Raw genomic sequence first — 11136 nt, forward strand, 5'->3', positions numbered from 1 at the left:
CATCTGTAAAGAAATATGGCTGGGCGCGGTGGCTCATATCTTTAATCCCAGCACTTTGGGAAGCCAAGGCGGGTGGATCACCTGAGGTCAAGAGTTCGAGACCAGCCTGACCAACATGGAGAAACCCCATCTTTACTAAAAATACAAAATTAGCCAGGTGTGGTGGCACATGCCTATAATCCTAGCTACTGGGGAGGCTGAGACAGGAAAATAGCTTGAACTCAGGAGGCAGAGCTTGCAATGAGTCGAGATCATGCCATTGCACTTAAGCCTGGGCAACAAGAGCAAGACTCCATCTCAAAAAAAACAAAAACAAAAAATGCAGTTGATTATGGAGACTGATTAAGAAGTAAACTGCATGATATAAAGGAAAACATATTAATCAAAAGTAGAATAATAAATTTCATTGTATAAATTCTTTTTCTACAAGTTAATATATAAAGGACAATAGCATAGAATCAAAGGTGTTGTGTTTTTATTCAAGAACGATTTTTTTTTTTTTTTTGAGGCAGAGTCTCCCTCTGTTGCCCAGCCTGGAGTGTAGTGGCATGATCTCGGCTCACTGCAACCTCCACTTCCTGGGTTCAAGGGATTCTCATCCCTCAGCCTCTTGAGTAGCTGGGATTACAGGTGCTGAGCCACCACACCTGGCCAAGAATATTTAATTTTTTTTTTTTTTTTTTTTTTTTTTGAGACAGAGTCTCGTTCTGTCCCCCAGGCTGGAGTGCAGTGGCGCCATCTCGGCTCACTGCAAGCTCCGCCTCCTGGGTTCATGCCTTTCTCCTGCCTCAGCCTCCCTAGTAGCTGGGACCACATGCGCCTGCCACCACTCCTAGCTAATTTTTTTATTTTTTTAGTAGAGACGGGGTTTCATCGTGTTAGCCAGGATGGTCTTGATCTCCTGACCTCGTGATCTACCTGCCTCGGCCTCCCAGAGTGCTGGGATTACAGGTGTGAGCCACCGCGCACAGCCAAGAATATTTTCAAAAGCATGTCTCTCAGGCTATAAACATTGAAGTGGAAATTGAATAATCAAGTTTATAGCCTGAAGCAATTGGGTCTGATAAAATAATAAGTATTCATTTTATTTCTAAGTAAAAGAAAGAAATCAAAGGCTAATAAAACAGTTCATTTGGGATAATTTTCTTTTAAGATGGCTTTCATTCTGATTCTGCTGTTACTTTCAGATCAGTTAATACGTAGAAGACGACTACAATTTTGTGTTCAGATTTAGACTATAAACCAAGTCCCATTTCATTACCTAATATAGACCGGCAGGTTGGTTAAGAAAGGAATCATTAATTTTACAAAGAGAGTTGTCCTAAACTGTTACAAGTTTTCCAGTACTTAATTCTTTTTACAATTCATTAGCTTTTTAAATAGCAAATAAAATTGTATATATGTTGTGTAAAACCTGTTTAGAAATAAGCAGATTGTGGAATGATTACATTGCACTCAGGAACATACACATACTTATTTTTTGTGGTGAGAACACTTCTTGATTTTCAAGAATACAATACATTAACTGCAGTCACCATGTTGTGCAATGTATCTCTTAAACTTATTCCTCCTAAGTACAATTTTGAATGCTTTCACTGTCTCCCCAAACCCCTGCCTCCCAGCCCCTGGTAACCTCCATTCTACTCTCTGCTTCTGTGAGTTCAGTTATTTTACATTCCACATAAGTCAGATCACGTGGCAGCTGTCTTTTTGTGCCTGGCTGATTTTAAGGAAGGAGACCACTACTACTCCTGTTGCCCTCCTCCCCCCACCTTGCCTAGTTCACAAGACAGGAGGAAAGAGAGAAAGCAAAAAGTTAGAAAAAAACAAAAGTAAGATAAATAGCCAGACAACCTTGGCACCACCACCCGGCCCTAGGAGTTAAAAAAAAGTAATAAAAATATCAACCCCTGACCTAAACTACTTGTGTTATCTGTAAATTCCAGACACTATGAAAAAAGCACTGTAAAACTTTTTGTTCTGTTAGCTGATGTATGTAGCCCCCAGCCACATTTCCCACACTTGCTCAATTTATCACGATCCTTTCACGTGGACCTCTTAAAGCTGTAAGGCTTTAAAAAGGCCAAGAATTTCTTTTTCGGGGAGCTCGACTCTTAAGACGTGAGTCTGCCGAGGCTCCCAGCCAAATAAAAAACCTCTTCCTTCTTTAATCCAGTGTCTGAGAAGTTCTGTCTGTGGTTCATCCTGCTACATTTCTTGGTTCCTTCACCGGGAAGCCAGGTGATTTAAGGACGGTAGAGGCAGCCCCTTAGGCAGCTTATGCCTGCCCTGTAGGGGGACTCTGGCCAGCTTGAGCGGATCCTGAGATGTGCATCCTGAGATGAGGATCCTGAGAGCGCTCCCGGGTAGGCATTTGCCGCAGTGGAACGTCTCGTCAGGAACGTCTCATCAGAGCAGTGCACAGCAGACCCCCGTGGAGGATCAACACAGTGGCTGGACACTGGGATGGCACTGGCACTTTAAGTCCGGACATCTGAAACTTGGTAAGACTGGTCTTTAGAACTTGCCCACTCCATTTGAGTGGAAGTGTGGCCTGATCACCCACGGCGTGCCTGTACCGGCACTTTGGTTTTTGTTTTTGACTTGATTTGAATTAATTGCTTGATACTTTGGTTTTAGTTTTGATTTTGACTTGAATTGCTTGATAAACAGGCGTGCCTTTATTGGCACTTTGGTTTTGGTTCTGATTTTGACTTGGCTTAAACTGCTTGACGAACAGGTGTGCCTTTAACAACACTTTGGTTTTAGCTTTGATTTTGATTTAGTGTGAATTAGACGAGTGAGTGATCTTGTGCCCTTTCCTTCTTGTAGTGTGAATGTTGTTTTGTCTCGAGAGAAAAATAGGTCAGACACAAAGTAAGGCCACTCCACTAAAAACATTTCAAAAAGAAAAAAGGAAAGTCATCAAATCATCAAAACTTACTCTATTACAATGCAAGTTACAGAACCTTAAAAAAGGTTTTGCAGGAGATTATAGAGTTAAGTTAACCCCCTAGAGGTGAAGAACTCTGTGTAAATTAGAATTGCCCTCTTTTGGTGTTGGATGGCCCACTGAAGGAACTACAGACAGAGAACAATTGGCCATGTATTTAAGGTGGTGACAGGGGTCGGAGGACAGCCAGTGTACCTAGATCAAATTCCTTTATATTGACTCACGGTTAAATATAAGATAGACAAAACCAGCATACATTTAGCCCTGTTTAAGAGCTTATTGCAAAAAAGCCAAAAGTAAAAGTAAGAGCAGCTTCGCCAGCAGACACAGAGTTAATAAAAAAAGGGAGTCCCAGAGAAGCCAGTTTTGCAGGAGCTGCCAGAGATAATAGAAATTCTTTCTCCATATGTCCCAGCCTACCCCGCTTTACTGAGGCCAACAGCCCCCTCAGAAACGAGATTCAGGAGCTAACACGCCCCAGATCTCACCTTGAAGGGGAGGATCGGAGCCTAGAGAGGCCAAGGAAGGAAGTCAAGATAGTCAAGTGGGCCCTCTCAGACCTGTTCTTGCTTGAGCTATGTAAATGCCTCTCAGGCAGACGCGAGGACCTGTCTATTATAATGACCAGGCCCACATCCAGGGGGGCAACAGACTTTCATCTATCAGCCCTTTCCAACCATTGATCTACTAAATTGGAAACACCCTGAACCCGCCACCTTGCTCCCGGCAGCTAGAGCCCCGTCAAGCATAACTGTGTAGAGGTGTTGGACTCAAGTTTACTCTAGCAGACCTGACCTCCGGGACCAGTCTTAGGCATCAGTGGACTAGGAGCTATACAGCTTCATCAACCCACAAGGAGAGAGATGTGCAGAATATGCGGTGGTAACCCTGGACACTGTCTTGTTAAGCTGAGCTCATTGCTTTAATTTGGGCCTTAGTACTCAGTAAAGGTAAGACTATAAACATTTACACTGACTCTCGGTATGCCTGTTTAACCCTCCAAGTGCATAAAAAAAATTATATAAAGAAAAGAGCAAAAAAAAAAAAAAAAAAAAAAAAAAGACTAAAAGTAAGCGTTAAAAAAAAGAATCAGAAGAAAACAGGAGAGACAGACAGCAGGGCGCGGGGGCAGGGCCCGTGCCGTTGCCCCGCCCCACCAGCTGGCCTTAAGAGCAGAAGAACTCAGAAGGAAAAAAAGAAAAAGCAAATTAAAGACTTAAGAAAAAAAGCCAATCTGTTAGCAACAGCTCTTATAAAAACAAAAATTAGCAATGTGAGAGGATGTGGACGTGGATGTAAATGTGAAAGAAGTCAAGTTAGGCAAGGATTCAAGAGCCGGACAAGGCTAGAGAGAGATTAACGTGTGAGATGCGAAAAGAAAGGACACTAGAAAGGTAAATATTCAAAAGGCAATAAAAGAAATGGCCAAGACCGCAAGGCAAAGAGACCATCGGCTAAGGGCCGCCGCACCTTGGAGGAACCAGATACTGACCTGATCAGGCTGACAGGAGCTGAAGAATGTATAGACTAAGGCAGACTAGGCATCTTCTCTTTAGGCTCCCAGGAGCCCATGGTCACATCAGAAGTTAAAAGCAGCAAGATTCTGCCGCATCTGGATTCCAATTACTCACTGAAGGCTAAGCCACTAAATAGCGTTACCAAGAGGGGGCAGGGGAGAAGAGCCCCTCCTCTAAGAAACTTAAACAGGAAAAAGAGCCATACCTTGTGAAAACTTGCGTATAGACTTTACAGAACTGCTCCGTGCTGGAGGCTGTCGATACATGCTAGTGCTTGTTTGCACATTTTCAGGGTAAGTTAGTTTTCCCTGTCAGGACAGAAAAAGTACAAGAAGTGACTAAAGTACTGTTAAAAGACATTATCCCCAGGTTGAGAGTACCTCTAAAGTCAGACAATAGGCCAGCATTTGCAGCTGACATAGTGCAAGATTTAACAAGACTGTTAAAAATAAAATAAAAGTTACACATAGCCTATCGGCCACAAAGTTCAAGAAAAGGTAGAACGCATGAACTAGACACTCGAGCAGCTACTGAAAAAAATATTGCCAGGAAATTCATTTAAGATCAAACCAGGTTTTCGGCTACGGTTCCCCTCCGAGTCAAGTGCACCCCCAACAAACAAACTAGGTATTTGCCCTATAAGATTGTGTTCAGTCTGCCACCCCCAAATCATAGGTCAAATTAAAGGGGACCTCCAGAAACCAAAGGAATTAACCTTAAAAAAGCAAATGCAGGCTTTAAAAATAGCCATACAAAGTGTTCATAATTAAAGAAATGAAAATGCCTATAAGCCTGACACCCCTTTAAATCTAGTGACTCTGTTTAAAGTAAAATTTAGTTTTTCTAGGACCCATATAGGACGGGCCCTGTACTGTAACCTTGTCTACTCCCACTGCTGTTAAAGTTGCAGGTGTTGTGTCTTAGATCCACCACAGTCAGATAACACTGGCAGCTCAGGACAATGGACCAGCCAGCAGGATGCAGATCACCCACCCCAGCCGATCCTGAGATGAGACCAAGCTGCTGCTGAGAACGACAGCCCTGCTCTAGTCACACACCAGCAGCTGACTAGTCTACACACGGCCGAAGCTTGAGGACTCATCAAGCAAGTAAATGTAGTTAAAAATCTTAAGACTAATAGTTTTCCTGTAATACTAACTGTTTTCCTATTGTTCTGTGTCTGTATTCAACCTTTTTCCCAGGTAAGGACCTCTTTTGTCCTTGCTGGATATGAATATACTGTACATTGTTTTGTTGTTGATACCTCCCATAACCATGTTAGAAGAAACACCTATATAAGGTGTCCTCACTGTACACATACTACTTAGGAAACCCAGACCCGTCCAGCCCAGCAACAATTCCGAGTCTTTCAGTCATTCTTTAAACATATAACCCAGAAGTTACCAGAACCTCCTCCTTTAGCAAAAAGAAAACAGAAAAAACCTATTTGCTCAGCTGGCTGAAAACATTGCTGGCAGCCTGGATGTCTCTTTATGTTATGTTTATAAAAAGGCTAACATAAGAGACCAACAGCCTTGAGAAGCAAAAGAGTTAATGCCTCAAAATAACTTTAACTAAATCTTTCCCCAAACAGACGCCCCAAGTTCAAGCGTCTGGCTCTTAAAAGTTTCTGTTATTAAAAAATACTGTGTTACTTGCTAAGAAAAAGCTTTTAAGACCCAGTAAAAAAACTAACTTGCTTAAGACATGACAAAGTTGGTACGTGTGCCTGTACAGGTTTAACACAGGTTTGATCCTACGTCTTCATTCAGAAGACAGTTTCCAACTACAAAAAAATGTAAAACCCTCATTATAAGTGTATTACTAGTAATAGAAACTTGCTTGCTGCTCCCCTGTGTATTACACTTGCTCCTTCAAATGATAAAAGGTTCGTCAGAAGAGGTCAGCACAAGCGTATGACGTAAAACACTATTGCTCTGTCTCGCTAAGAGACTCAGAAAGTAAAAACAAAAGAACTCCCACTAATTAGTATAAATTCTCAAAGAGGGGGATACGGAAGGAGATCACTACTACTCCTGTTGCCCTCGTCCCCCCGCCTTGCCTAGTTCACAAGACAGGAGGAAAGAGAGAAAGCAAAAAGTTAGAAAAAAACAAAAGTAAGATAAATAGCCAGACAACCTTGGCACCACCACCCGGCCCTAGGAGCTAAAACAAGTAATAATAATAACATCAACCCCTGACCTAAACTACTTGTGTTATCTGTAAATTCCAGACACTGTACGAAGAAAGCATTGTAAAGCTTTTTGTTCTTTTAGCTGACGCATGTAGCCCCCAGTCACATTTCTCACGCTTGCTCGATTTATCACGACCCTTTCACGTGGACCCCTTAAAGTTTTAAGCCTTTAAAAAGGCCAAGAATTTCTTTTTCGGGGAGCTCGGCTCTTAAGACGCGAGTCTGCTGACGCTCCAGGCCGAATAAAAAACCTCTTTCTTCTTTAATCCGGTGTCTGAGGAGTTTTGTCTGCGGCTTGTCCCACTACAATTTCACTTAACATAATGTGCTCCATTAAGCTCCTGTGAATCCCAGTTTCTAACCTGCAATTGCTCTAAGTGTTTTCACTGCCTTTTCATGGTTTCTACTAAGAATTCCAGAGCTCAGCTGCAATGTGGTCACTGCTTTGGAAGTTATTCATTGCTTTTCTTTACTTCTTGTCCACGGACACACAAATAAATTGTCTGGTGCAAGTGCGGCGGCTATATGCCCTTCCTGTGAAGGCAGGCCGGTTTGACATCTATTAAGCAAATCCATCTCAGCATTCTTAACAGCCTTTATATTGTTTGATATCAAGCTCAGCAATTTAAAAAATATGCCTCTGTCTTTATAAGACTACCTATGGGTTGGAGACGACTTATGTAATATTCAACCCAGCAGATAATGTATATAAAAATTATTTCATATGATTTAATGATCTTGAATCGACTTAACTGTTTCTATGTCATATTTGGAAAAAGCAGGGCAATTATAAAATTTAATAATGGCATCTCCATAAAAAGCAATAATTCATACGCTACTTTAAAAATCTTTCTCTGGCAGTTAGGTGGGCAGAAAACCCAAAGTTAGTAACTTTGAACAGTTCCATCACTACCTTTTTTTTTAAGTTAACTGAAGCAGCCTCGGGCAAGTCTTTCAGGAGGTTTCTAGAAGAAGGCATTATCATCAAGGAGATGACAGCTCCATGCCTGTTACTGCCCCTGAAGGCCTTCCAGTGGGACAAGATGTGGAGGTAGAGGACAGTGAAATTGATGATCCTGACCCTGCTTAGGTTTAGGCGAAAGTGTACGTTTGTGTCTTGGTTTTTAACCAAAAAGGTTTTGAAAATAAAATAAATAAATAATGAAAAAAGCTCACAGAATAAGGTTAAAAGGAAAAAATATTTTTGTATAGCTATATAATTTGTGCGGTCTTTCGTTGATTTGTTTGAGACAGGGTCTCACTCTGTCACCCAGACTGGAGGGCAGTGGCACAATCAAGGCTCACTGTGGTCTCAATCTCTTGAGCTCCAGAGATCCTCCCACCTCACTCAGGAGGATGCCAGTCCTGCAGGCAGACATCAGGCCCCAGGTGGACCCTCCATTGGTGTACACCAGGCCCCAAGTTGACAACCAGGCCCCAGATGGACACCAAGGCCCTAGGTGGACAGCAGGCCCATGTTGAACACCAGACTCATGTGGACATCAGGCCGCAGGTAGACACCATGCCTTAGGTAGACATGTAGGCTCCAGGCGGACATTAGACCCAAGGAACACACCCAGTCCCCAGGAGAACATCAGGCTCACGTGAAAACTCAGGCCTTGGGCGCACATCCGGCCTTAAGTGGACACCCAGGTCCCAGGTTGATACCCAAGTCCCAGGTGATCACCAGACCCCAGGTGGACACAAGGCCTTAGGTGAACAACAAGACCCAGCAGGCCATCAGGCCCCAGCTGGATACAGTCCCCAGGTGAACACAAGGCCCCAAGAGGAACATAGCCCCAAGGCAGACATCAGGCCCTCCGTGGACATCAGGCCTGAGGAGGACATCCGGCCCCCGGTGAACATCAGGCACAGGTGTCCAAGCAGGCCCTGGGTGGACATAATGGTGTCTAGATAAGGAGTTGTCCTGGGGGGAGGGTGAGCAGTCAGCATCCCAGTGGAGTCCTGAGGAGGTCTTATGGAAGGAAGGGGCTGAGGGGACAGAACCTTAAAGAAGCGACCTCACTTCCTTAATGACAGACCCGAACAGAACTTAGAACTCGGGTAACCAGGCGCCCAGATCCTAGGGTCAGCCCAGTAACCAGCTCACTTGGTGGGAGACGCTTGAGACAGCAAGATGTTCTCGTGTTGCTTCCCCACTTCAAGAGGCTGCTGCTTCAGGAATGGAGGGAGTGAGAGCCTTTTCCGACGATGCCGAAGAAGGCTCATCCCTCACCCCAGACGCCTGTGGCGCTTTGTAAGAAGGCGCACCCAGGTACCACAGGGCAGCCCGGGGCAGGCCCTAGCAGGGCAGGCCACACCAGAGATCCCATCGGGGCTGCATCTGCACATTGTCCCTGTCCAGGAGGAGATTCGGGAGCCCATGGAGGCACAGGCACATGGTGAGGTGGCCTGCAGTCTGGAAGACTTTGCGGGGGTGGTGTTTAGGGGCTGGAACTCCTTTAAATTCAGGGAGGTTGTTTCTGTGTTTGGAAATTGCAGTGGAAAGTGACTGACGCTGGGGACCCTTTCTCCTTTCTCAGCTCCTGCTCAATATGCAGAAATAGAAGCATTTCCAGCACCAGCTGTTGAGCCAGAACCAGCATGGGAAGAGCCCCCTCCAGAGACAGCGCTGGAGGTGAAGGGAGCTCCAGCCAAGGAACAGCCCAGAGAGGAGCTGCCTGAAATCACGGCACCTACTGTAGCCACTGGCCTTAGCCTTGCAGCTGAAAGGGTGGCTGGAGAGACAGGTGGCAGGGATGGGATGACCAGCACGGCCCCAGCCAGCAGCTCCTATGCTGCCCCTAGTCCTGGGCACGGTGGCAAACATGGAGGCGGAGACCAGGGTTTTGAGCCTGGGCTCCTCTACCCTGCCGGAGAGAGGCTTGTGTCATTCACTAGAGCTGCAGTTCTGCTGCTGCAGGGCCTGTTTATTCTCCTGCTGCTGGTGGGGTCCATCTGTGTGCAGGAGGTGCTTGAGGGCATTAAAAGAAGACTGAGAGGAAGAAGAGTTCCAGCAGCTCCTCCTGCACCCAGAGGCGGCCTCCTCCTCCAGGCACGGATGTCTGTCTGCAACTGGGCATCCGGGCTGTTTGCCCCTGACGTGCTGCCCAGGACAGGCTCTTAAAAGGCGGGCAGAGGGTGAGGGGACCAGGAGGCAGCTCCAAAGGGTACAGCAAGCTAAGCTTTTAAAGATAGCACTTGTGCCCCAGGCTCTCCGTGCCACCCCCTGCCCTAGCATTTATTATTAGTCTTAGAATTACAAGTTGATGAAACGATATTTCAATAAAGTTTGATTGCCGGAACTTCATGCCTTTTTGAACTCCCTAATGTTAGATGGTGTTTTTGAGATCCTGAAAATCTCTGATAGTTGTGTCTTTTGTTGTGGTTGTTTGTGTGATTAAATTACTGTCGAGTCAACTGTTATTGGAAACCTTTCAGGTATGGCTTTTAGAAGACCTTGACCTACTCTTGCCTGTTTTGACTCTCTGGTTTATTGCGGAAAGAGGGATGATGTAGACTCATGTCTCTGGCAGATCAATCACCTTTTGCCATCAAGGATTTGGCATCAGAGTTTCCAAGAATTATGTGTGCAAGTTGACATGCTGGCACTTTAGCTAATCTGGGTGTCAAAACAGAATGCCATAGACTAGGTAGCACAGAAAATTGATTTCTCACAGTTCTGGAGATGGCAAAATCCAAGGTCAAATGGTCAGGAGATTCCATGTCTGCAGAGGGCTGGCTTCCTGCATAGATAGCCATCTTTTACGGTGTCCTTACATGACAGAAGGGATGAGGGAGCTCTCTGCAGTCCCTTTGATAGGGGCACCAATTCCATCCATGAGGTCCCTGTCTTCATGAACTTAATCACCTGTCAAGGCCCCACCTCCAAATACCATCACACGGAATTAGAATTCGACACATGAATTTGAGGAGGACAGTAACATTTGCTTTACAGAATCAGGTCTCCCCGAGCCATATGCACTCACAGGAAATCTATAATCTTCTGTTAAGTATTTGCTGGTCCCCTCTGGGATTAGGGATTTTTTTTTTCTTTAAGAAAAATAATCTTTCATGTGATCCATGGTTTATTCATAGAAAAGCACTGTGAGTTCACCCACTTGCTAAAAAGAAGGGCAATTGTGATACAAAAATGAGAGTGATTTCTCTCTCTCTCTCTCTCTCTCTCTCTCTTTCTCTCTCTCCCCGTCTCCCTCTCCTCTCTCTCTCTCTCCCTCCTCTCTCTCTCTCTCTCTCTCTCTGTCTTTTTTAACCAACCCATTGGGCTGAGACATTGTGGGGCGCTTGGCTGGGCAGTAGGACTTGAGTAGCCACAAAAGACAAATACAACTTCTTGGTCCGTTTTGAGTAGAAAAGGTGACAGTTGGTCAACAAAAGAAAAAGTAAAGCAGATGGAGAAGTTCTTAGTTCGCTTTCTAGCTATACCACCTCTTCCCTGTGAAACCCCACCC

At 44.8% G+C, this 11136-nt stretch overlaps 1 protein-coding gene across 6 annotated transcripts; it reads left to right on the plus strand.

Annotated features, from left to right (window-relative positions):
* The first annotated feature begins 1240 nt into the window (after positions 1-1240).
* On the plus strand, positions 1241-10055 carry LOC140708603 (CMT1A duplicated region transcript 15 protein-like protein). Of its 6 annotated transcripts, none has more exons than XR_012088746.1 (3): positions 2397-2504; positions 5375-5579; positions 9208-9315. XR_012088746.1 is itself a non-coding variant. In XM_073004706.1 (2 exons), exons 1-2 carry the CDS (start codon positions 2342-2344, stop codon positions 9789-9791), a joined length of 747 nt encoding a protein of 248 aa, XP_072860807.1. In that variant the 5' UTR covers positions 1241-2341; the 3' UTR covers positions 9792-10055. The 6 variants fall into 6 exon arrangements, 3 of the variants coding, with proteins under 3 accessions (XP_072860807.1, XP_072860808.1, XP_072860809.1); XR_012088748.1 differs by having other exon boundaries at positions 5375-5585; positions 9208-9290; XR_012088747.1 differs by having other exon boundaries at positions 2399-2504; positions 5395-5579.
* The last annotated feature ends 1081 nt before the right edge of the window (positions 10056-11136 follow it).

This window comes from Chlorocebus sabaeus, chromosome 16 (assembly GCF_047675955.1).
Source record: "Chlorocebus sabaeus isolate Y175 chromosome 16, mChlSab1.0.hap1, whole genome shotgun sequence".
NCBI lineage: Eukaryota > Metazoa > Chordata > Mammalia > Primates > Cercopithecidae > Chlorocebus > Chlorocebus sabaeus.